Genomic DNA, 27,591 nt, shown 5'->3' with positions numbered 1-27,591 from the left:
GGTGAATTGTTGATATGATTTTTGTCTGGAAATTTATGCTTATTAAAAATGATAAAATTTCTTATCTTTTTAATATTAAGGAAACAAATCCTAATTATGGCACATGGAAGACCTTTTCTGGTGGTCTTTTCATTAAGGAAGTGATCCCAACCCTTCCTTCTAAATTCACTGGTGTTAATTTCTCATGAGTCTCTGCTGATTGTGAATCCTATTGCATAATGGCTGTGACTCTTTGAATGGTGTTTCTTCATTGTTAAAATAATGTAATCCTCAGTGGTACAATAAATAATTTATGATTTTTTAAGTCTGTGATTTAAGTGGAAGGCAATTTCTGGAGAGTCCTAGGGTTACAGTCTCATTCGCAGGGTTGTATCACCTCTTCCTTCCAGTTCCACCTGAAGATGGGAACGTGTAGGGTAGATGTACCTCAGAGTATCCTGTATGTCCACCTGCGTTTCTGCTGCTTGGCTGAGACTCAGCAAAGTCAAGACTGAAGTCGCATTTTGTCCTGGGATAGAGCTATCTCCCTTAATGTATAGTGCCATACCTGAACTCATTGCAATTTCAAGCTTTCTTGCAAGACCGTTATTTAGTGAGCACTGCTGGGGAGCAGAGACAACGGAAGGGTGAAATGTCAGCCCTGAAGGAAAAAATAATGAAACGTACTTTCATCAGGAAAGTGAAATTCTCTGGAAGAGAAGGGGGACAAAAAGCAGGTGGGGAGCACTGACTGCTTTGTCATGAACTGCTTATTGTGAATTGCAGCTACAACTGTGCAGCCCAAACAGCTTCCTCTGCTCTCCATTTAGGCAGAGCATTTTAAAGCTTTATGTCTCACCTGGTCTAAAATTTCAGCACGTGCAGAAGGAGGTGCAGCAGTCTTGATTGAGAGTGAAACATAAATGAACCGAGAGATGCTCTCCTCACTCCCATGCAGAAAGTTTGTCAAAGTTCCGTGGCTGGATTTAAGAGGAGGCAACTTCAATTTCTGTCTTTTTTGTATTGTTTCCTATTGGGTGGAGGAGTTTGTTCCGAAGACCGATAATGTAATTTAGTTTTGGTTCTTGCCTTTCAGGGACTAACCTATAAAGATCTAAAATTGTATTTGCTAACAGGCTACAAAGATCTTGCTCTAATTTAATATAACCTCTACCTGTGATATATTTCAAGAGTGGAAAAAATCAATTGTGAAAGGTTAGTGACAGGTAAAGTGTGTATATAATTTCAAATTTCCCCAAAGGAACAAAACACTGCGTTAATCACAATTAAAAAAAAATCTAAATACTTGAACGTAAGTAAGTGATATATTGAGAACTGCAGTTATGAGGCTGAAGAGAGAGACGGTGATGAGTGACTGCCGCTACTTGTATCTGGTCCAGAGTCTGAAAACATTATGAAACTCTGTCGCACTGAAACCTGTAACTGGCCATCTGTCAGGTTTCACTGTATAAACAAAGTGGTCATTATTTAAACTCGGTTTCTTTAGGGAACAAGATTCAGGAAAGCTGAACTAACCAGATATGTCAAATGTTTAATTTCTGAATTGACTTCTGAAAGCCAACTTAAAACCTGCCTATATTCAGAGGGAACATTTTTGACTGTAAATATCAGAAAACCAGAGGGTGAGAATATTGCTGTGCCAGGAGAAAGAAATACCCTTCTAAAGGTGCCTCACCAGTTATGTGTGCATCATTCCTTGTCCAGTGCCCTACACTGGACTAGCAATCATGGGGTGCCCCCGTCTCCTGCCTGCTCCCCCCCCAGTCTCTGCATCACAGCTACTTCATTCATTCAAGTTTCTACTTCACTGGGCTGTCACTTAGTTACCATCCATAGCAACTAGCCAAGTGTCAATTAAACTCCTTTTCTTCTTCACTAAATCGGTGGCAGAGCAGCTGGCATTGCCTGGCATGGCAAATAGTAAGGCACTGTAACCAGTTGCATCATTTGAAAGAAACATCTGTCTGTGAGACAGTAAGTGCGACGATGGGGCGACTGTAACAAGCTTTGCTTCTACCAAGGCCGAGAAAATATCCGTATAAACACGCAGCTTCTGGTCACGCTCTGCATTATGTACCCTGACAGTGACAACCAGCGCTCCTCTCTGCTCTGCTGCCGTGCCCAGTGAGTCGTTAAGCCATGGCTTGGTGCTTCGCAGCCCTCTGAGTGTGTCTCAGCTGTGACCTGTTTCAGTGACTCCATTAACTTTTTGTTACGATGACATTATGAAGACAGAGTATCATGGAAATAGGAGGTGATACCGCCAGTCAGGCTGTATGGGTTTACCCTACTTTCTTTTTACTTTGTATGAGTTAACTCCTACTGAGATACATCTTCCGGCTTAGCTTTACTTTCTGCTCACTTCCCTGTTGTAAGCGTATGTACTTATTCAGGCCAGTCATGTATGTTGTCAAATGCAATTTGAAAATAATCAGTTGTCCATGTTAAGATCCTTAGTGGGGTCAGGTAAAGTTGGAGGGGAGGGAGCTGATAAATGATTCACTTTTGTTACTATCATTCATATAAAATTGCCTCTAATGATGATTTAAAAACCCTCAAGAGAGTTTCTGTTCTCTGTATTGTACAGTCAAATATATGGCAGAGATCCCAACCAAATGTCAGCGCAGCAGATAAAGATCCTGGTTTGGGTCTGAAAGTGCTGTACTCAAACTACTTAGTCATGCTTTTCAGCTGGACTTGGATTGACACGATGCTGTGATGCCGCAGGTGCAGTCTTTCTGATTCTGGAGCTGATACAAAGTCAATATGCCCTTTAAAAATAGGGCAAAAAAAATGCAGGTTTTAGTGGAAACTGTACATGAGTGATTTATTTTTTTTTTTTTTTAGAAGATGCGTAAACAGGTTTTATCAGGTTTGCAGAATAACGTGACTAAGGACATGCAGATTTTTGATGTAAGATAAGTGTCTTGTCTGTGGCAAAAGGACAAAATGAAAGGATGTTTGCTGCAGGAATGAAAGAACCTGAATTATAGTAAAACTGCTGTATATGCAGTTTTTAAAAAGCTGCAATTTTTGAAGCTTCAGCATAACAGAGTTTGTAGATAGCCACTAGTTATAAAGTGCTGCCTCTAGCCTTTCGTGGTAATATTTCATGTCTGTAGACATGCATGTGATGCATTTTGATGACTGGGATCCAGTTCCTACTGGAACTGGAAAAAAACTTTCACTGTAGTTTTGCTGGCTGTGCTACTTTTTCACTGCCAAGAAGAGATGTCTTGTGATCGAAAAAAACCCCAAACAAAACCTTCTTTCCTGCCATAAGCTCTCAATTAGAAATGTAGCACTTGACTACAGAACATCCTGAAAAGCAAAATATGGCTATTTAAAAACATGTAAATGATGAAGCGTGTAGAGAATCAAACTCTTATTTTCTGTGAAGATACTACATTAGTATTTTTTGTAAAGTACAAAGAAATTTAGTACAAATACAGAACTTCTGTTAGGTTCTGATTTAGTTTTCATCTTAATCGAGGGGAGACTTTACACCACCTTGATTTGGTTCAAGCCCTGGATCTTGTGAAGACCATTCACTTGTCCTAATGCATTCATGCTTGTGGGTTTATTTGAACACACTATAACTCTGGTTCAAGATACATTTTGATGGAAAAGGGGCTGTGGTTGCTGTGCTTTGCAGTTTGCAACTATAAAAATTGAATGAGTATAATTTTGTATCTTTCTGATTTTTCTCTGATTTCACTTTCTCCCACACTCTTTACCCATCAAACTCAAGTGAATTACATTGACAACATGCCAAGAAATATTTGTACTTTTTAACTTTGTCTTGCTTTCTTTAGATCTTAACATATTATTCCCTCATTTTTGCTGTTAGAATTTTACATACTGTTTTTAGCGAATTGAAGTAAATTAAATTGAGAGAAATGGTACCTTGAGCTTGCTGAATCTAGTGCTTGATTCAGAAGCAAGTACAGGAACAATTCTCTGTCAAGCTGTCTCTTAGCTATCTGGCAATATCTTTTTTCAAGTAATAAAATGTGTTTATCACTTGAACAGCATGTTTATACTTGAGTTTTAAAATCTACTCTGTATCAAAAATTCTTTGATTTGAGTAACATGGCTGCTGTCTAGCAAGCTGCCTGTCACTGGTGAATTCCCTGTTTGAATTTTACATGCTAATTAGGGGTAATATTGAAAAGAGGGATTATTGCTTGCTTATAATGTAGAGAAAACGCCTGATCTACACACAAATGTTGCTTTTATGAACCTGAACCAAGCCAGGCTGCAGAATGTGAAGTTAAAGGGATAGCATTTGTACAGCTCTGCTGTTACTTTCATAGTGCCGTTTGCCAGGGAGAATCATGAGTTACACTTTAGAGGCTGTACAGGGGAGGCTGGGTGCCAGGTTCTGATTCGTTATCCATGCTGAGAAGCAGTTTCTTTCAGCAGTAGTTCCTGGAATAAAGGTTGTGTTACCAGTGGTTAAAATAGTAATTTTCAGGTGGATAATTTCCTCTGGTGGTGATGAGGTGGCAGCGCACCAATCTACCTCTGTCTCTGACATCCCTGATCTTTGCAGATTTAATGGCATGCAGAAGTCTTAGGTCATATCTGAGAACAAACACTCTTTATGTGTTCAACTGCGGTCTAAAAGCACAAGTGGGATTAAGTTGAACCAGTGTTATTGATTCATAGTAATGCATTTTGTTCCCAAGAATCCATCAACATTTGATGTAACACAACTGAGAAGTGCCCAAAGAAAAACATTTCCTTGCTGTTAATATTGTAATGAGAAAAAATTACATGATTTTCACTAGTAAGTATGGTGATATTATATTCAATTTAATTATTTAAAGGACAAAAATGATTATACTGCACATGCCATGCTTATGGCTGCCTGCTGAGGATTATTTTAAAACACAAGTATATGCATATTGAGTATAACTGCTAGGTGCTATACAAACGTGGAATAAAATTTCTGCCATGAAATAGATACACTTGAAATGAAAAAAACCCTGTAATTACTGTATTTAGCATTTACATTGGACAGAAGTTTTTAATGAAACAAGAACAATTTGCCAAGAAAAAATATGGAACCTGAAGAGCATTAAAAAAAAAATTGGGGGAAAACCTGGATTCAGGGCATAAACTTAATAAATGGTATACTCACTTGTTTCTTTTAAACTTTGCTTAGTAATCTAAAAAAGTTATTCTGATACTGTATTATACTTAAAATATAGTAATTTCTTTAATGTCTTGCTTGTACTTTCCCAGCCAGTAGACTTTACAACCTAAACTAAATCAGTCCGTCTGTCTTTAGACCATCTATTTCTTGCTTAGGACCAAAAGATAAACTGGAGATTACTTCACTGTGTTTGAAACCATTTGTTTAAATCTGGGTCCTTCCACAAGAATTTCCAGGGCTGTGTTCAGAAAGGATTCATGCGTAATGGCTCGAAGCGTAAGGACTAACACAACGGGATTCTCGGGTCTAAAGAAAGGCCGTAAATGAAGTCACCTGGAGAACTGTAGAGGGGAGAAGAGAGCGTGGTAATCTGACTTTCAACAATCCCATCCAGTTTTATTGAGGAGCATTGCAGTGAGTTCTTTTTTCTAAGATGGTGCACCCATGCCTGTAGCAAATAGTCTTCCTAGTACTGCATTTCAATGAGATTTCTTCCAGTGTTGCCGTAGGATATATAAGTCCACTCTAAGCCCACCCTTCATGAGATGTGCTAATGGCAGAAGGAGGCATCGTGTCAATAATCGATGCTGAATGAAAAGTGCAGAAAATATGTGTCATTATTTTATTTTTAGGTGAAATGGATGTAATGGTCATGATTCATGATTTAAGCCTGCCCCAAGTCTGCCATTTAAAGCAGATTTGGAAACTCTTAAATACATAATAGTCAAGATTTTTTGTCTGTAGCTTGTTGCTTGTGTGTAGAGTCTTCATTTTTGAGGATTTCCATATTAGTTTCTTTTGGTTAATAGTAAATAAAATTGTCCATTCGGTTTCCTGTGGTGCGTGTGGAAGTAGGGTCTTATGCTTGTTACGTTAAAAGATACTACTCGCATTAACTGTACTTCGTATACCTCCTAAGACCATTTCAGCACTTTAGTCTTCCTTTGCATCATTCTTCCTCCCTAAGATTTGTGGAGTGGTACAAAAACACAGATAATCTTTCTTGGTCATCAGCTCAGAGGTTTCCCCGAGTTATCAATCATTTCTCGTGACTGACAGTAGCCCTATATCCAGAGGAGTCCTTAAATAAGGTTTTTAAAATATTTTTTTTTGGCCTGCACCCTGTATATGCAGAAGCTTCTGTGAGAAAGGTGAGCCCAGGTTATCTCTTCTACCTACATCAGGAAAGCCACAGTGCCCTTAGAGGAACAGTATCTGTCATAATATAAAGCTGCAAGATGGAGCCAGAAAAGGCAATTGCTTGATATTTAGGGTAAAAATAAGAGAAGAAGAAAAAAGGGAGGAGACAGCAAGGACATAACCAAATCACTTTCCTCATTTCCAGTGGAGATGTTTCTCATTTTAAGTGCATTTAGATGAGAATTCAGAATCGATAGTCACACATCTGTGTTCGACAACCAGGAAATAAATGAAAAAGATAATAATTATTTTAGAACTATATTTATAAAAACACTTTAAATTCTATACATATGCATAAACTTTACCAGTTTCTCTTTTTTAGTCTTTTTTGGTGTCTTAGTGGTACCTGAATAGTTTTAGTTCTTGGTGCTTCTTCCCTGGTTATCCCACGTACATTGCATTGTAGCTCCTGTTTTCATTGTTCAGGTAAGTAGCGAAGCAGGAGCAATTAAAGGAAAATAATATCTTCAATGTGTCTCTCTGAGCCTGCTCCTGTAGCATTCTTCACACATCCGTGTAGCTCCCAGAGCTTTGGGGATGCTGCGTTTAACGTTCACTGCTGGTTTTGACTGGCACAACGTGAAAAGCCACAGCTCTTCTAGCAGTCTCCCGAGATATCCACAATCACAGCGTCCTTAGTAAATGGGGATCTGGGGGACTGGCAGTGCTGCTTACAAATAGATTGAGATATCATTTCTCAACATTGTTTCAGAAATGTATTGCCTATATTAGCTGCAGAATAGAAGTAATAAATGGAAAGAAAATATATTTGTATGATATTTGTCGGTAATGTAACATGCATATTTTCCTGCTTAATAAGTGATGACAATACATTAATTGTAACTATTTTACAATCCTTTAGGTGGCTATAATAGCGGGAAATTTTGAGCTTGCTGAATATATCAAGAATCACAGGGAAGCTGATATTGGTAAGCAAAATATTTACAGACACTGAAAATAAGTTATACATGTTTAAACCAGGATTTTGCAAAGATGTTAAATCTGATTCTGTGTGAGAGATGACTACAGGCTTGAGGACAGTATCATTTCAGGGAGATTTTAAAAGTAACTTTTCCATAAAAAAATGAAGATGGGGAAAAAGCTGAAATGTTTTCAAAATATGCTCTGAAAATGAAAATTTGATAACTAAGGCAAAAGAGTGGTAGATGCTTTATAAGTCTAATTTAGGCAGTTTGTAACAGATTAGATACACATCCACATTCCTGGAAGAGGCAAATTGGCTCTTGCAGGCTGTTTTGGCATCAGCCTAAAGCAGCTCTCAAGTAGGAATAATTGGTCAGAAGAAAAAGATAAAGAAAGATGCTTCTCTGCAATTAAATGAATGTATGGCAGAAACTGTCTATCCATATCCATAAAACCATTCCTCTCACTGAGTTTGGTGTGTGGCACTGGATGAAGGCTAGTGACAGGCATTAAGGGCCCTTGACAAAAAACCTTAAGGCTTTTTAAAGATCTTTTTACGTAGAGAGTTTTGCCATTAAAATAAAAACTAGTTTGATAAAAGTGGTTTCTAATACAGTTTAATAAAAATGAATTAAAATGCTTTAATTCAAGTTAATTAAAGTTCCACAGAAACATCCTGAAGTTGAATGAAGAAAGGCAGTCCTTTTGAAGCAGGAGGGTCTGTATAGTCATCTGCACTGATTTAACTCAGTGATGCAAATCTATGACTTGATAGTATTTAATTTATGTGGAAAACTAGGCCAGCTTACATGAAACTTAAGACTGTGAAAGAATTGCTCTGGATTAAGGCCTCCTTTCCATTTCCCGTCCTGGTTGCCTATGATCTGCAGGAATATGGTTAATTTCTGTGCAGTAATGTGAATTCTCGTAGCACTGTGATACTTTCAACTCTTTGCAGTATGCATTGAGAAAACAGAGGACATGTTGCATAAAAGTTTTGCATAAAAGCCATAACTTCTGCATAAAAGTTTGTAGTGAGTTTGGAAGGTTTTTACCTGAGATAGTGGGATAGTCCCTTTCCATGTAAGAAGTCTTCATCCTTCTGTATTTATAAAAAATCTGATGTAAAAATTAACTAAAAATGAACCAGTTATTCCTCATAGGATGAGTATCTTATTGTTGTTTATATTTACATATGGCTAAGGGTTTTATAAATTTGTGAAGATGTTGAAATGAAAGAAGATGGTTGTTTAGATTCAAATGTTCCCTTTATTTCTGCCTTGTTAGTTCTTGATAATTTGGCTTGCGTGTGGAGTCAGTGCAGAACAAGTACTGCACATAGAATACACAGTATTACATTTTATGTTTCTCTAAATGGATTTTGTTCTCTTAAAAATAGTTGTGTACAATTAAAAAAAAACCCTTGTAAAGGAATGACTTGCTAGTAGTAATTATGCATATGCTTACAGTATGAGTAACTGTAAAGTAGAAGTAACACTTACACTACACTTAGAAACAGTAGCCTCTGAACTGGTTTGCATGAAACCACAGTGATGTTAATGCCATCATTTTTTGGACTGACCAATTCTGCACTACTTTTCCTTTCCCCTGACCAGTGCAGGTTCTAAGTTCTGTCAATGTGTGGGAGAAATTTGAATATAGTTATGAAGTAGATGGATGAGACTCAGTCCAGGAAACAAGTGATAGCCACGTGGCTGGGGCTTTAGGCAGAACTTATTATTGCTGACTGTAAAAACTTTCTGTAGGATTTGGTGATTGCTAGAAAAATGCTTAGAAAATATCTTCTATGGGAAGATTCTCCAAATTTTCCTGATGCCTTCCCTTTTCCACTGAAAAATAGAAATACTGGTGCTTCTACGACTCACTTGCATTTTTTGCAAGATGGTGGTGGATTGCACGTAACTACCTAAATTACTAGATTTGTCTTAAAGAATAAGCATTATGTTATGTTATTTTCTCCTACCTAATTTAATTTAGCCAGACATTTGTCCCTTAAGATTTATTACTTAAAAAAAAAAAAAAAAAAAAGTGAGGTCATCAAAATGTCTATTTCTGGAGTGTCTCCCAGTTTAAAAAAAAAAAAAAATCAAAGGACAATATCTTAAGCAGAAAGCCTGAGAGCTAGTATGAAGATGAATGTGCAGAATAATGTCAGCATTTAAATTTCAACAAGTTGGCTTTTAGTTATCTTAGGTGTCTGGTTACCCGCTATATTCATGTAGTTTTGGATGTATTCCAACATATATCATTTGAGTAATGTACCTTCTTAGAGCCCAGAGGCAACAGAGTGGGAGGGAATAGCAAAGAGCTTGAGAAGTATCCTCATGAAGATAAGAAGGACAGATCATACTATGAAGTCTCTTGAGACACATTTCATCTTTCCTCTCTCAGGAAGTGTATTTTTGGTTAGATACTGAATATTGATATTGAAGCAGTTCATTAAACCTTGTTGTTATTATTTTAGGCTCATTTACTAATTAATAAGTTACAACTGTGGGAAATTCTTTGGAATACGTGCAGCTTCAGGTGGTTGTCTTTTCTATGGACGTTTAAGCTGGTAGATGATGAGCTGTTCAATCATTTAATAGTAAGCTTGTCAATGATATTCATGATTATTCACAATAGCATTCATTGGAAGGAGAGGTTGGTGATGCATTGGGAAAAGCTCCACATTGCGCTTGATTCATTGGAAAAAACCTCCACATAGCTCTTGGAAGATTTCTGACCTGATCTTTTAACATTTAGTGATCTTCATACCCAGTGTCTTCAGCTATAGATACTTTTAAAATGCAAGCCTAATATACAGTTAAGTAATGTAAGTGGCAATAATATTTTTTTCAGAAAGAATCTACCTACTTTCCTGGGTACATCGTCTTAAGGATGGGAAATTTTGAATTGGTGGTAGTGATTGGAGGCTGGACCTAACTTAGTAGGTTGAAGAGCAGGTTTTATCTGGTGACAGAAACAAGTTTTTACATTTCTCAAACTGAAGTATCTGAAATATGAAAAATAATATTTGCTTGAAATCTCTAATCTTACATAGTGAGGAACTACACTATCCATGTCCATCTGTTTTGATATGTGCCAATTAACATTATTCTTAGATAATTTTGTTGTCCCAAACTATTGCAGTAGGAAGTCACTTGTACTTTCAATGCAGAAGGTATTATGTGGGTGTCTTCCAGTTTGTCAGTAGTCACAAAGCTGTTTCAAGTAATGTTGCCAAAACTGCAATTATAAGGATCTAACAGCAGTAATGTAATGCTTATGATTCATGGTCCTGTGCCATGCATTGCGGTGAATGAGCTGCTTTGTTCAGTGGCAGAGATCATAGCTCAACCTTTCTGCGGAAGGAGGGTATCACAACCTGTGGAGTAAAGGGATGAGACTGCAGCGTGCCGACAGCAAAAGCGCTATATCTCAATGCACTGGTCCACAAGAGCTCCACATAAATAAATATATATGCTTAAGTGTTGGCTATGTCACTTATCATCTATGCCACCTTTGCCTGCCAATTATATTTCATTGGCATTTAGAGTAGAATACCATTTTAAGCCGTACGCGAAGTCTGGGATTGTTTAGTTAAGAAGAGGCTGATTTGCATGTCTTAAAGGGAGTCTGTCTTTTTTTTCTTGTGGTTTTTGTTTTCCCCTTGGCCCGGATCTGTGCCAGACTGTAGTGCTAAGACTATCCCTGTTGTTGAAGATGGTGGAGAAGGAGCTCAGGTGGAAAATGACCAGGTTATCCTCTGGCAGTAGAATATTCTAATTTACAGTAGAACCACTAAATCTTTGTTCTACAGATCAAATCCGACAGAGACTGTTCTTCCTTTTTCTTTTTTATTTAATTATAAAACACTTACATTAGACAAATGTGTTGAAATGCTGAAAAACTAGACGTATATAAAATAAGCTTCTTTGCAATAATCATAAGACTTCACACTATTTTGTAAAAAGAAGAAAAATGTACAAATATCTATTTTAGAGGCAAAAAAGGCAAAAATAATGACCCATGGAGTAATGTGACATCTGACTGTAAGAGAGGGGTGTTCTTCTAAGGTGTGTAGTGTCTGGTTATCATCTCACTCAGATCTTGCCAGATAAAAGTGTCTACTTAGGGTCAATGTGAATATACATTTTTAGTCAGAGGGATGAAGTCTGTCTGCTTCCCTTTTATAGAAGCAAAATGGATTAAAGTCTGTATCCAAAAGAGAAGATGCAGGTGCCATTGGCAACCTTATTAATCCAAGGAGTCCCTTCCTAGTCATCTGGAAAAAAGAAAGAGGAGATTTTGCCTGTAAAGTTTCTCAGCTACGTGAAATTGTGCTGTAGAGGCCACCCAGTTGGCTCAGCTGAGTGTGTTTCAAGACAGATAATGTCATTTAGGGTTTCAACACCATTAGGAGGGGTCAGAGCTGGTGGATGTACCCTGAGGCAGCTCTGAACAGCAGCACTTTGGTTGAAGACCACGTACCACAATGGTCCTCCCTCCCTCCCTCCACGTTCTTTCTTCAGCCTGGAGAAAGCCTGGTTTCCCTCACATCCTCATTCTGGATGGGTGCAGCTCTCTGACTCTTGGATAATTTCACAGAGGAAGCTCATGATGAAATGAGGGGCAGTCGGTGGAAGGAGGAGACCTGGTATCCAAACCCACTGACTGCTCTCACGACTCTGATTTACAGCGCTTAAATGTTCAGGCAAGGTTGCACCAAGCAGTTATATTCCTTTTTGGCTGTAAGCCCTTGTGTCTCCCAGCAAACTGGAGTTTTGTAGAACCCGCTTCCGCTTAGCCACGGAATACAAGCATAAAAATCTGTTAGTTATTCCGTCCTATTAAAAAATTTGACCTTTCCTCTGAAAGTTCAAAACTGTGTGGGTTCTCTCACACATGCTCTCCCTTCTTATCAGCAAGTTGCTTCTTCCTTACCGTGCTCCTTTTCCCACCATCAATTGCCAATTAATCTTTCCATCCCAGGTAGTACATTAGGTGTCTGGGCGACCAGTTTGTTGAAACTGTAGCATGAAAAGTATTTAGCACAGATAACTAATTTTTTGACTTGGTGCTGCCATTTTCAGAAACAAACCGAGAAAAAAAGCCTTGCAAATGATTCCTGTGGCTTAGTACAATAAAAGACACCTTGCTGTCATTGGCAGAGAAAGTTCACATAGTCTTATTTCAGACAGGGATGATGCAGTTTTGTAAGACCAAATCAAATGTAAAAGATAAAGGATTCAGAGGAGAGGAAAAAAGGATATTGGTAAAGGATTAAAAACAAGATCCAGATTTCATTGTATTTATTTCTTTTATAGGTTCTAAACATCAGGGAATCCCTTTTGTTTTCTTGACAGATGTTTGAAAGGTGAATGAAAATTGCCATATCATTGAAAAAGTAATCCTATTTGAAACAAATTAAAATAATATTTTTCATAAAGCAAGAAAACCTATTACCATGAGGTACTTAGAAACTTGTTTTACAAGCAGTATGAAATACTTAGCACAGCTTCTCAGATTATTTCAATTCATCATGCCCCCAAATTAGTTTTTTGAGGAATAATAACATCAAAGTAGCTTATTTTAATTATCACTTATTTTGAAAGTCTTTGGAACCCAGAAGTATATTGCAGGTCAGTGACTATTGTTCAATCTTCTCTTCTGCTTTGAGGAAGACATTACATATACTCCTGATGTACAGTACAGCAGTTACACATCATTAAAAAAAAAAAAAGTCCCTTTTTAAACTTCTTTTTTTTAACTAGCTATAGCACATTTATAATTTATTTAACTTTATGCATTCATTTATTGCAAACTAAGAGAAAGTAATGGATTAAAAGATGTGATGAATAGAAAAGTTAATCCCTGATTGTTTTCATCCAGCCTGCAGCTGTCTGTGAGTAAATGAGCACAGCAGATTTAGGAAGCATTTGCTATACAGAATTTACTATGGCTTCTATAGGATGGAGTTACAAAAACCAATCATATATGTAAGAATATTGAAGCTTTCATTAGATACAGATACGCAGATATTAAGTATGTGGCAAGCTGATAATCCTTTGACTTGGATAACCTATTTTTAAATCTCTCTTTTGCCTTGGTTCTTTGTGATGAGATGAATTTTCAGATGGATTAAATGACATGGGTTGTTCTTCTTCAAGTGAACAAGGTTTGTTTTATATTGTACATCTTGTCCTTCAGCAGCTCTGAAGTAGAAGCAATAGGATTCTTTTGTTTTGTTTTTGTTTGCTTTTTGCTTTAGAAAAATGAAACACATTGAGCTGGTGTGTGAGTTTTTGTTAGTTGATTAGCAGACTAACTAATACTTGGATACTGTTGCTAGGCTTCAAGTCAGAGTTCCTGTATTCCTCTATAATTATGCAGAGATATGTGTATGTGATGGTTTGTCTGTGCTTTCACATGGATTTTTATTTTTTTTTTAATTATTGAAAATCTGCTAATATGGTAGGCTTATCCTTTAAAATATACATACTCCACACTGGGCAATTGCTTTTAAATAAAACATTTTTCAAGTATGAGTAAAAGTATTTATTTTTATTGGAATTGTGATTGTAAACATCTTAGGAAACATGCATTTTATTGTAGAATAAGCCGAACAGGTCTTTCAAAACACAAGGATATTAGTTGGTTTGTGGTAAAATTGCTTTTCTAACCCATTTTCTTTAATTAGATCAGAGTGATTGAGGTCAGCACTCTTGGTTTTTCAGCTGCAAGTGTTTCTGTTAAATGCTAGCCGGCCCAATGAATATTCTGTTTGTTTACATATTTATTCTGGTTTGGGAAACCGTTTAGTAATCTTGATTTTCATAAATCAAATGCCTGCAGAATACTTCTCAAGTTAGGGGAAATTGTATTTAGAAAGATAAAAGCAGGAACAAGAAAAGGCATTAAATCAAAAGACTTAAAAATCTACAAAACTGTCAGCAGCATGCAATGACTTGTTCTATTTTTATCGCATGTTACTTAATAGAAGCAAAAGGGACACAAACACGTATTATAGCCCTGTGTATTTGTCATTTGGATGTGAATAACATTAACCTGTTTCATATGCTAGCAGGCATTTTAATGTGGAAAAAGGACAACATTAGCGTAATCAGGATGGCAAAGACACTGAGATCTTCATTGCCCACATTTTAAATGCATATTGTTTGGTAGATTGTCATAATCCTATGTTCCCTTTTGCAGTTTCTTTCAAATACCTCTGCTAAATTAATAATTGTTTCTCATGTCCATAGGAAAAACACCTTTACGTTAATGGCTTTTAATCTGGGTTACAATGAAAACAATATTGATCGGTATGAAATAAATTTGTTGCTATTATTTATCTGTTTTTCTCTGAAGGGTTCAAAGGAATAGAACGTCTTATACTCAGTCTTGCTATGTGGTAGCAAACAAATTGGAAAACTGGGAATTGTGATCTGTTAATGTAATTACATACCGAAATGTAGGACAGAGCCTGAAAAACTTACAGTAGTTTTCTTTTTCCCTTTGATCACAAGTAATTTTTTTCTGTGTGTGTACCCAGTACAAAATTGTGCGGCAACTAGTTTTCCTTCAAAGTTTAAACTTTGTTTTCAGAAGCTGACTGTTCTTGTTGGCCTTTGAACCTTGGTGTATTCTGTGCATGTAACGTGTGATGTAGTGCGTGGTCATTGCCTGTGATTTCTTAGGCTTACTCTAAATTTTGAGCAGGAAAGTAAGGAGAGAACTGATGACATATGGAACTGCTGATATAAGTAGAGTAGATTTCAGAATGGTTTGGCCTGGTTTTGTAAACCAGTCTGTAGTGTGTCCTTGCCACCTGCCAGGTAGGCAACGATTGCCACAGCTACTCCTCTTAGAGTTTATTTTACAGACTGAACAAGGAGAACCCTGTAATTGAGCCGAAAATAAACTACTGGAGGAATCCTAGGCCATCTTCAGTGCCTTTGAGCTAGTTTTGGTCTTGGGCAAGAACTCTGTGGTCTGAGCAGTGGGCGCAGGTCACGCAGGGCTTGCTGGCTTATCCCCATCTTCCTCCTGGAGATGTCTGAGATGTTTGGGAGGGGGGAAATGAAGGGTGGAAATGAAGGGGGAGAATTGGTACATGTTTGGGTCTTGCCCCAATCTTCATGCTCCGACCCAAATAGTTGGAAGTGTTTCTAGGGCCCCCAGCTCCCACTTCCCCCAAATCTGGCTTCTAGCTAGCTCCTCATTTGCTAGCTCCTCATCAGGAGAAATGCTTCTCACCTCCTCTGCTCCTTCAAGGCTGGGACCCTTATATCCAGCGGTTGGGAACTGTGCTTTTGTTTTGGTGATGTTCCTATCATCAGTGTGCTGTTTCATCACAGAGTAGGGTCAGTTACCTTTCCCAGGTCCTTGAAGGATATGCGTGCCTTAAGGCATGGTCCTTTCACTGTATTGGCTTTTCTTGGTTCTGGTTTTTTTTTCAATAGTTTTCACTGGCTTGACACCACTGAGGTAGTAAAATCGGGGGCCATGTACAGAACTAGTGCAAGTTGCTGAATTAAAAAAAAAATAAAGCCGTAAAGCATAATCAGTAGAAAAAAATGATTTGAGTATACCAGGGATAATTGCTCTGACTGGGGACAAAAATGGAATGTATTTTTGTATATCAAACAGGTCATCAAATGAATAAGATTAATTTCTTGCTTTACAAAAAATAATTGAGTGGATTGTACTGTCCTCAAAAATTCTGGTGAAATATATAAAAGGATAATGCCATCGAACTAAATAGGCAGATCAAGGGTCATGTTATGAGCAGACAGCAGTGCAAGTACCCCAGAACTCTCAAAAGCTGAAATTTTGAACTAGTATTTCAGCCAAACTGGAACTTGTGTTAATGATTTTCGGTTACTCTCTGTGAGTGAAATTCCCAGTGTTGTTCAACCTGGTGGCTGGGTCCTTCTAACCCCTGTAGCTCCCCTTGGAGTCGCTGGAAATGGTCAGCAGATGACCCATCCCTCAGGAGTCTGCTTTCCAATTCAGCCTTCCAGACAAGGTGCCTGATCCTGCTCCAGGGTGTCTTTGGGGGACAAGGGCAGGTACTAGAATAAGTTAAGGAGTTGAATTAGGCTGAGGGGTTGTAAAACAGAAAGTAGTACTTTTGAGTTTATATGGGACTTGAAATTTGTTTAGTCATCTCCAATTCAATTTGATAGGTCATAGATCATAAAACTGGAAGAGGTTTATGTGATCATGCTGTCTGAACTTCTCCGTAGTGCAGATTACAGAATTTGTATTAACTAATTCCTCCTTGAACTGGATTATAACTAGAAAAAACATTTTGTCTTGTTAAAGACCTGCAATAATGTAAATAGGATTTGGAAAATTGTATCCTAGTCTTGTCATCTATATTTTTCGATCCATTTGTTAATTGTTCTAGAGTTGATTACCCCTTCATTAAACAGACATGCCTTGTTTCTAATATCAGCTTGTCTGGCTGTAGCAGCTGGACCCTGAGTATAGCTAAGTCTTCTTGACTCTACTGCATCTGTGTCCACATTTCTCTTCTAAAACTACTCCTTCCTTAGTGACAAGGAGCTGATCTCAGCTATTAGAGAGGAAAAACTCTGAGTAGGAGACGTAAAACTTGAATGAAGGTCTAAATTGAATATAAGAAACCACCATGGACTTTGTGAGTTTTATTTCTATTGCTGTTTGACCAGTATTATCTTAAGTGCCTTTCTGCTAACTTTTCTCAGGGTCCACTAAAATCTGTATCCCTAGACTTTCTATAATTGTGCTTTTTTAAGAGGATATGCCCTTTGGAAGTATGTGATCAGTGCATTTCAATCGTGATATATATAGATCTCTATGTAACAAAACAGGAGGGTTTGGATGGCAATACCAATATTAGGATATTAGAGGGCCCACACCCAGGAAGAAAAGGCAGGGAGCCTGCAATGCAGCTGGAAGATACGAGGCAGCCGAACAAGGGATACTACAGAAGAAAAATTGTTTGAAGTGTCTCACAGAGAATTCTAGTATTCCTCAAAAGTTAATGTATTTTCTTTAAATCATTTTTCAACATGAGCCTCAAGAGCTCTCTAAGATTGTATCAAACACTATGTGGGATTTCAAACAGTGAAACAGTGAAGCCAGGTCAAAAATAGACGTAGGACAAATGGAGAAATAGATGTGTGCAGAATCCCATGGATTTCTATTTCTCCCATTTACAATGGTGAGAACACAGGAAAAAGAGATGAAAGAACATTAAATAAATGCTAGAGTTAAAAAAAAAAAAAGGCAAAATAGAGATTGATAAGAATAGTCAGGAATGCTTTCTGAAGAAATTTCCTGTGTTTCCCAAAGTAGAGAGATGGACTGAAAAACCAAAAAAAACCAAAGAACAACAACAACAATAAAAAAGGTGAGGGGAAGAAAAAAAACCCCACCTCTCAGTGTAATGTAGATCTTCATGCTGAGCACTTCATCACACGCCTTTTTATGCACCCAGTAATTTCCTTTATATAATGAGGCTGCCAGTACACTACAAAGTTAAGACTAATGGTACAAGGGTGGATTTGTAACTTCTGAATATGTGGACTTTTATGTGCCACTGTATATCTTAATTGTTGCATTATTGAAAAGAATTAGGTTCAATATAACTCTCATTTGGGGAAAGGACCATCTTCCATGGACTAATTGGATTTGGATGAGGATAGCCTTCCAAATACAGAAGCAACTTGGTTACATCGCCAATCATATAAAACAAGTATTTGTATGGATAAAAAGCTTTGTATGAATATAAAACTAAATATTTGTATGTGCTTAGTGATTGCAAGGATAATATTTTTCTTTTAGATCGGTTCAAATAACCTTTTTAAGTTATTGATAATAATTGTAATTGATGATATACTCCATTTTGAACAGGCTTACTATACTTCAGTGACTCCCTTACTTGGAACTTCTCTTTCTATTATGCTAAATTTATATTTATGCAATCCTTAACAGCTACACATTCTGCTTTTCTTCCAAACTAGATTATTTATCCTAATCAAGTTGATGTTACGTTTTCATTCAATATACAATTGTTTGGCAATTTACTTTAAGAACTGAGACTTCACTGAAGAAATTTGTTTTGAGTATTTTATGAATAATCTGATTTTCATAAAAAGGTATTAATGTCAGAATTTTAGTGAAAATTGATCTTGTAATATACAGTCTCTTTAAAAGGAAATAGCATCCTCATAGAAGACCATTTGTTGTCAAATTATAGATGAGGCTTGATAAAGGGGTAGGCTTTGAAGCATACTGCTTTGTAATGAGTGTAATATTTCACACTGTATTTCACACTGTTCACAATATTTCACGCTGTTGCTGTTACTCCATTTATATCTCAGTCTCCTGGGCTATGTCTGAGTTGACAGTCTTTCCCTTGGAGTTCACAATAAGCTGTATCTTTTTGCAGTCAAGGTTTTTTCACACTGTGGAAGATATCTTCAGAGTAAACACTTTCTGAGTATTTAGATCAGATCTCCTTAGGATCTTGGACAAGGTTCCCAGGGAGTCCAGGGCCGTTGAAACTATGTGAACCTTTTCTGCCATTCCCTCTCTATTTTAATGAGCTGCTGTTTGGAGATATGTGTTTTTTCTCTTTTGTTTCATTGCCAGATGTCCACTCCATTGACAAAAAAATGTTTTAGATTATTTTTCTGTATTTTCCGGTTCTAAGGGCAGCTGAATCAGAAAGATGTCTTGTTTACTCGTTTCCATGGTTCTCTCCAGTCGTAAGTGGTGGCCCTAAAGGGTGCTCATGTTGTTTGTTACAGTAACTGGTTTTTAAGGATATCAGAGAAATAATTACTTTGGCGTTATCTGGCTTTGCGTGTTTTCAGGAACAGTTGAAAATGTAAATTATTTCTAAACATAGTAATATAAGACAGAATTTATGGATGGCACATGTTGTTAAGGGATGACATTTTAAATTTCTTCAATTTCCAAGTTAACCAGTCAGACAAAGTTTTATTTGCTAGCCTATCGAAACCTATTTTTCTATTTGGGTGTAACTATCGCTATAAATACAAATAAGCTGGTTATGGAATGAGCTTATTGTTTTGCACCACTTTCTCTGGAGCATCTCTCTCTACTCATTCCCTGATATATGGACGGACATCTTCCATCTGGACAGTGGCAAGTACCAGACTGGGCCGTGCACTCCAGTCTCTTACATCTGCCCAGGGCAGTGTAGTTTCCATGCCCTGCATAGCCTGGGAATCCTACTGGTGTGCAACAAGATTGTTTTCTCAGTGAATCTCTGTTCCGTTTTGATTTTTTCTTTTTCCTTCTCCTTTCCATGTGTGTCTTGATAATTTCATATGCAGGTTTTGAAGTCAAAAGACTTATTTTCTGCTCCATTTTCTAGGTAATGTTGCTGAAATAATTGTTCAGAATTTTTCATAAAAGACAGAATTACGGTACCATCTTGATTCAGAAGAGGTTGCAGAGTAAATGTTATCCAGCAGAGTGGCTATAATTGGGTGAAATCCATGCTGAATGAAAACAACAAAAGATTTATTGAATTGAAGAGGCAGGAAGATTTACAGCATTATGATTGTATTATTTGTATGTGCGTAGGAGTATCTCTGGTTTTCTGTTAATTATATATTTCTACTAATTCCAGGAGACTAGGACTTCAGTACCCTAGTAAAGATACCATCTTAAAACTATCATCCTAGCTGTTTGGCTTTCAGAAATAAGGAAACTATGAAAGTAAAATACCCAGATTTCATTTCTCCTCCTGAAGTATTCTCTTATGAGAAAAAAACATTACTTGATAAATTTCCATTCTCTATATGTAATCTTTTGTATTATAGCATTTCCTACTTGGGAAACTGCCTCTGACATCTCTTTGGAACATCTGAGATAGCAAAATTTCTGTGATGTGTTTTCAGTTTTAAGTGCACCTTATCAAATCTATAATGTAACACCAAATTATTTATTTATCCTGAAGAAATTATTTGTTGCTCCTGAAGAAAGTCTTCCAAGTGCAGACTGTCAGCTTGCTGGTTTGTCCTTTGAGTCTCTTTCCTTTTTTTTTGGATCTAACACCCAGCCACTAGTACTTCTAGCATTTCTGGGATTGCAGGCACCAAGGTACATGTGTATTTTAACCTCCGGGATTTTAGCAGACTAAAATGAAAGTTTTCATGTGTGTTACTTCTCCTCTTCCTGCATGTCCCACCTATGTGAGTGGTCGTGCAGAGATGAGAGTCCCCATAGCCCCCATCCCACAGAGACATGCTGTATCTCGTCCTGTACAGCCTGATCCCGGCTCACTGTCTTTGCCTTCAAAAGGAAACACAACCCCTCCTGCTTGTCCACGTAGCACTGGTCCAGATGTCTGGGGTCATGGCTTGCAAGAACTCAAAAGAAGCCGTGAGTCCACAGAAATTTTTGTGTTAGTTTATCTTTACCCTTCTTTCGAGGGCTAAGCTTTTTATTTTGGGTCAGAGCATGGCTTATCTTGCCGGCTTCATTAACACTTTTGAGAATGCCAGGTGCTAAAGAGTTCTATTTTTGCTGCGCAGATCAAGTGTGTCTAGTTTCTCGTGGCCTATTTTTACATATTTCTTCATTCTATGACTAGGAAAAGCTGTGAAGGGAACAAAGAGATTGCGAATAGCCAGAGAAAACTGCTATGATATTATTACAGGAAAATAAAGGGGAGGATATATCTGTGAGATTCCATTTCTGAGAGGGCATGGAATTAGAATTAAAGGCAGGAAATGATGCATATAAAAACAAATAAAATAAAAAGTGGAACAGTACATTTTGTTAGCTATATTTCCTCAGTCAATTGTCTATTTCCAGATAATTCTATGAAAAATGCTTTTAGGTCCTTGAATGAAGGATTCTCAAGTACCAGTGGCTCAGAATTTTTCTCCCTTCTCCACAGGTATTCCAGGGCATTCTTATTTAGCATTCAGAACTAAGCAGTTACCTGCAGAAAGCAAGGAGATGTTGAGGAACCTGATGGCTCCCCAGAGGAGGAGACGTACATTCTGCTGAGGGGCTGTGCTTAAACCCAGTGGTCCCTTGTCTTAAAAATGGACAACTAACTAGGCTGTAGCGAACTGGGAGGGAGAAAAGGAGATGCCCTGTTCCTTTGTGCAGGAGCCACTAGCCAGCACAGGGACTCTGACGCTGACCTGGCCGTAAAGGGCAAGGACTGGGATCTTGCTCTGCGGTAGTTGATGTACAGTTGATATTCATGGGATAGAAACCCAGAAAAATAGCAGAGAACCACTTATGATGACTTGGAGTGTAGCAGTAGGGCAAGAAAAGCTTCCTAAGACTAAGCTAACCAAACTGTTTCAGTCCTCCCTGTAGATCCTTTGGACTTTTGGACACTCTTCTTGTCCCCTCAACTCTCTCTGGTTGATCCATATGCAATACTGTGGTTAAGTACCAGGAACTGAGTGTGTAAGACAGTGCTCTCTATGCATCTTGGTGTTGTGTTTGCACTTTTCCACAGCACCGTGACTCCAGGTATATCTATGTCTTTTGAAGGCAATCCTGGAAGTTTTCTGCATGTGCTCAGAGGCAGCAACTGGGAGACCACAAACTGAAAGGCGTAGAGCTAAGCTTTGTTTTGAACTGTGTTTAACATCAGAAAGCCTCCAAGCAAGGGGGTGGTCAGTATAGCTTGGTGCTGTACTGACATATTTATACAGCATCAGCCTGGCTTGAGGAATGGTTAGAATGAGCTCATTTGTCTGCCCCAGCAATACACAATCAGTTTGTGATCTGCTGTAGTGTCCAGAGCCTTTTCTTCAGCACCGCTACCAAGTACGCATATCCTTATTGGATTTGTCTAACTACTAATTCCACTCCAAATAAGGATTTTATAATTTTTTCAGCCAATTGCATCTTGCCTGTTTCAGATCACTTTTCTATATAATCATGATTGCTTTCCTGTTTCTCTCCTTCGTTGTCACCTTTCCTCATTTTTCTTTTGCTTTTGTCAGTGCCAGCTTTTCTGTTCTGTATTGTACCTCTGTGCTCTCCCAGTTCTTTCCCTTGGTTATTCAACTTCTATTCCCTTGTAAGATACAACCCTTTCCTGTGTCTGAGGACGTTGCTAAGATTTCTGCATGTTGACTTTTCCTTTCCCTGGGCAATTTCCTATGAAACTGTAAGATTATTGGGCAGATCTGGCCTTGGTTTATGATAGCATTGGGCTGCTAGCAATGGATTAATTGTTTAACCTGCATGCAAGAAAAGATTACGTTAGGACAAATAAGTAATTACAAGCACTTGTAAAATACGTTGTTGGTCTTAGTTTGGACCTGTGAACTTCCATGTTTTACAAGTTCTGCAACATTTGGGTTGGAGTTTAGGAATTAAAAATAGCTAAAAGCAATCCCAAGAGTCTGCTGACTTTCTTCCTCTCTAATCTGTTGTCGTGGTTTAACCCCAGCCGGTAACTCAGCCCCACACAGCCGCTCGATCATTCCCCACCAGTGGGATGGGGAAGAGAATCAGAAGGGCAAAAGTGAGAAAACTTGTGGGTTGAGATAAAGACGGTTTAATAGGGAAAGCAAAAGCCGCACACGCAAGCAAAACAAGGAATTCATTCCCCACTTCCCGTGGGCAGGCAGGTGTTCAGCCATCTCCAGGAAAGCCGGGCTCCATCACGCGTAACGGTCACTTGGGAAGACAAACGTCGTCACTCCGAACGTCCCCCCAGTTTATATACTGGGCATGACGTCACATGGTATGGAATACCCCTTTGGCCAGTTTGGGTCAGCTGTCCTGGCTGTGTCCCCTCCCAACTTCTTGTGCCCCTCCAGCCTTCTTGCTGGCTGGGCATGAGAAGCTGAAAAATCCTTGACTTGGTATAAACACTACTTAGCAACAACTGAAAACATCAGTGTGTCATCAACATTCTTCTCATACTTCTCATACTATACCAGCTACTAGAATCTATCCCAGCCAAAACCAGGACATCTGTACTTAGGACAGAGTATTTTTTTTCTTTTGACCCATTAGCATAACAATGTTTATTCAGACATCTTCATAAGCAGCAGATGCACATTCTTACGTGTGAAGTTAACCAAGAGAGACAAAAAATGTAAGAACTAATCTGACATTGTTTATTTCAACCAAATGAAAGCAAACTTACATTAGCTAGATTCCTAATATAGAAAATGCTTTGGATTTTTAACACAGGACTGTGTTTTCCTCCTTGTGGTAAATAATGCAGTCATCTTCTTGGTTTGGTTTTTTTTTTTTTTCATCGCTAGCTTGGTTGTGCATAGTGGGAGAACGTAAGTTTTCTGATGATGCTTGGATGAAGAGGGGTTTCCCTTTCATCACCTTTGCTGACAAAAGCTAAAGCTTGGAGCCAGTCTACCTCCAAAGGTGGTAGAGCTTTCTCTCCACATGCCTGCACTGAAGGATATTTTGGGGTTTTTTTTTTTAAGTAAGAGAAGATCTAGTTGAGTCAAAATCCCTGTGGGTTAACAGTGCTTCTCATCCTTCTGTGGAGTACAGGTCTACATCTTAGAAAGTCCATTTCAGAAGTTATTTACTGGCAGAAATTTTATGCAATTAAGCATATTTTTTGGCATATCCAGAGATTTGGAGGGAGTAGTACTGACTAAGAACTTTTTGGTCATATGGTGGACTTAAATATATGACATTCCCAAACAGAATTCGGCATTTGTTCATTGATGTACTTTCATTTTCTTATTTCTAAAAAAAAACCAATTATGGAATTATCCAAAAGATAGTTTAGGGTTCCCCCTTTTTGAAGGACATGCCTCTTTGCTGCAAATAATTGGAAGTTAAAAGAATGGAGCGCCTGTTATTAAGTCTGGGGTGTTGCCAGTGGCTCAGAGAACAGGGTCCCTGCGCGGGGTGATGCTCTGGTCCCCATGGTGACGGCACTTTTTTCCGAACACTGTGGCACAGCATCCCGCGGGCTGGAAATGACCACCGCGCCTGCGGTAGGTACCCAGGAATTACCGTGCCCTGCGTACTTTCCTCTTTGCAAAACAGTTAGTGCTTCTGTTTTCCACCCGTGGCTACGTCTAAATAATCAGTTGTAGTTTATTCTGTACCAGCTGATGAGGGAAATAGTTCAATTGATGAGGGAAGTTTTTCTGGTGTCTAAATCTGTTATGCAAGTGACAAATCATGTTCTGCATTAAAGAAGTGTAAATCTGGATAAAATCCACATAAATTATTACGGATTTAGGCTAGTGCCTTATCTTAGGGTGTGTTTGGGTTTCCTCTTGGAGAAGAAAAAAAGACAAAATCTATTAAGTCTTTTTCTGGCAGCTGGTGGACTGTCCCCTATGCAATCTGAAAAATATCTATACAGATTAAAAACATCTGCTTCTCTTCTGATTTGCATCTTCTGTCTAACTGAAAAAATGGAGTAAGTTGGGTGTAAAGAGTTGTTTAAAACCAAAAATTCCCTATTTAGTTATATTTAGTATTTGTAACGGCATGTTCTTGACATATGATGACAAAACTGTAATGTATTTCTGATAACCAAATGTTTGTACTGATCCAGTACTATATGCAAATTAAAATCTAAAATTATTTGATTAATACTGGGTTCACGTACGGTAGCAGTTCTGCTGGTTTCTGAAACAGTAAGTTACAATGACATAAGCTTTGTATCTAGCTTTTATAGATTACACCAGCATATGGCTTAGACACTTTGTTACCATCCCTAACACAACAGGCTCTAATTTTAGAATGTCCTTTACTGGTTGCAGCTAAATTGTTTGTGTCATAGACTTCTTTTTTTTTGAGAAAAATAAAGGGGTTTTTTTGTTTGCAGTGTTTTAATAATCGTGCTCAAGTCCATTAAGCTTTGTGGAAACTAGAAAGAAATAGGAAAACAATGAGTCATTAAAATACATGTTGTGGAGGATTAAATTCTCTATTCTAGCTGAATTGCTTCCAGGCAATAAGGAAAAGTCAGCCAAGTATCATATCAAGTTAAAGAAGTCTCAGAATTTTGGCAAGGTTTTCTGTTTTTTTTTTTCTTCGTAAATACTCCTAAAATTTGACTTTGGGAATACCAGTCTTCTCTGCTACATGAGGGGTGTCTGTAAGGGATTGGGTAAGCAGGGCATGATGATATTGGATGGCACTGGTGTAGTACCGAGTCATTTGTGAACATCAGTGAACATCAGTGATAAAATAAGGTATGTTTCTTAAGTCTTATGTGAGTCCTTGTCACACAAGATCTGCATTTTACTAAGTTGTTACAGTGAGCAGAGCTATTTAAAGAGGTGAAATGTTCAAGTCCAGAATTTGTTTCATGGGATGTCAGGCTAGTACGCAGATGGAGATCTCATTAGAGACCATTATCGAATAAAGAGCAGTCTATGCCTTACCTTCCTTATACAGATCTGTACATGTAGAATTACAGGAGATGGGTTTTAGTCATGACAGTTCACATATATACTCTGACCATTTTTGTTTCATGATAGAGCCATTACATTTATATTAATCTCATAAAAGCTACAGGGTGTCCTTTTTCAAATAGCTTTCATATTTCTGTGTTAAATAGCATATTATAGGTTGCTTACTTCTGGTACAGCAAGATGTGAATAGATGTGTTTAAAATGATAAAATCCAGATTAGTAGTTAAACTTGTTTTATCATTAGATAAAGAATATTTTCTGCAAGGCTGAGCATCTTTTAATTGCATATAACTGAACACACACAGTCAAGATTTACACATGTATAAAATAAAGCCATTAGGGCCTACCTGTTTGGTTTTTTTTCCTGCAGACATGTGGAAAAATCAGTGCAATTAGCACTGACCCCAGAGAAGCTTGAAATCAAAATTAGATCTCTATGTTTAATGATACTCAAGATTTTCTCTTTTAACACATACGGATTTTGGATAAGGTCAGTATAGTTTATATGTGAAGAGAGATGCCAGTTCTGAAGTATTTGGCAAAATATTTGGGTACATCTTTCATCTCCTTTTTCTAGAATGCAACTGCTTTGTATCTTGGATCAGCAATAGAAGCATAGGAGATCTCAATTATTCAACCTAAATGAATAATTGGTTTAATTAAGGATCTTGAGTATGTGTGTATGATGTGTAAGTGATATAAGATAATTTTTTGTAAAGGATTTTTTAAAATTTCAGTTGATCTTAAATTCAGGGGTTATTTTTGGCAAAGAAATGCCTCCAAACAGTCTATGGAAAATTTAATATAGCTTTATAGTGAAAGGATTGTGTTTGAAGTACCTAGGATTCTGAGAATCGGAGGTTAACATTCCTTCAGGATGGGTTTGTGCTTCGTCTTCCTAGGGGAAAGTATAGGTCTGTCTGTAGAAATCTTCAAGAAGGCACTGCGAAAGTAGAGTTTTGGTCTGGATTATAGGAACATTAAAAATGTCTTGGTAATTTCCATAAAGTGAGAGCCTAACCCTATTCTCTCTGACTTGGGGTCCTGTTTCCCTTGACATAAGTGGTGTGTTGTCACTACACAACCACTACAATACAGTGTAGTTGTCACACTCCAGTTGTTACTCCAGCAGATCTAAAAGAGTAAATTTAACTGAAAATCGGTGAAGGGAAATACAATTCAACTAGAGGAAAATGAGCTGCCAGTATAGTGTTTTATGTCAGTAGTGTTTCAAATCATTTAAAACGTGTGTGAATATCCAAAGATATTAGCCAAATTCTTACTGAAACAATATTTCATCTTGAATTCTAGGTGGAGGTGGTTATTGGTCTGATTTTTATCCTTTGTCAACAGCATATTTTTCTTATTGTACCTGGAATATCTGACATTTAGGATTTTTTTTTTTGTCTTAGGCTTTCTGACAGTCAGATATATATCTGAAAAGACTGCAAAAATATAGGACCTTAATGGAATTTTTTTGCCACCTAGAGTGAGGCATATTTGATTTTTTTCTCCCGTATTTTGCACTTTCTAATTTTACAGTTATGACAGAAATGTTTGTAATTTGTCATTCTGTAATTTCATGAGATCAGGTCTAGGGTTGCCAACAGAATTTTTGGGTTCAACCAATTGTTGAAATAAATAACTGGTTGATTAAATCTAGCTTTTTTTTTTCCTTGCAAATGTCTTGTCTGAAAAATAAACATCAGTTTCCGTTGATTTGAAAACTATTTTGCTGTGTACAATATGTGGGGAAAAACTGCACTGCCTAAACACAAACAGTATAATGATTGTCCCTAAAACCAGAAGAGTTAAAGCTATTAAATTCTGATAAAGAACATTAATGCATGGAGTTTACAGCTGCCTGAGTATGCATCAATG

At 37.7% G+C, this 27,591-nt stretch overlaps 1 protein-coding gene across 9 annotated transcripts in view; it reads left to right on the top strand.

The window, feature by feature from the left end:
* The window catches only part of SHANK2 (SH3 and multiple ankyrin repeat domains 2), a 365,392-nt gene that overhangs the window by 79,394 nt on the left and 258,407 nt on the right, over nucleotides 1-27,591 (top strand). For 8 of the 9 annotated variants that reach the window (XM_052810983.1, XM_052810982.1, XM_052810981.1 and 5 more), the window contains one exon: nucleotides 7,224-7,290. In XM_052810983.1, the coding sequence (XP_052666943.1) occupies nucleotides 7,224-7,290 (67 nt within the window). Of the gene's footprint in view, nucleotides 1-7,223; nucleotides 7,291-13,243; nucleotides 13,467-27,591 lie in introns of those variants that run through there. The other variant, XM_052810988.1, reaches the window with a different exon arrangement.

This window comes from Harpia harpyja, chromosome 16 (assembly GCF_026419915.1).
Source record: "Harpia harpyja isolate bHarHar1 chromosome 16, bHarHar1 primary haplotype, whole genome shotgun sequence".
Lineage (NCBI taxonomy): Eukaryota > Metazoa > Chordata > Aves > Accipitriformes > Accipitridae > Harpia > Harpia harpyja.
The sequence above is the reverse complement of the archived record's forward strand: the minus strand, read 5'-3'. Positions and strand labels throughout refer to the sequence as shown.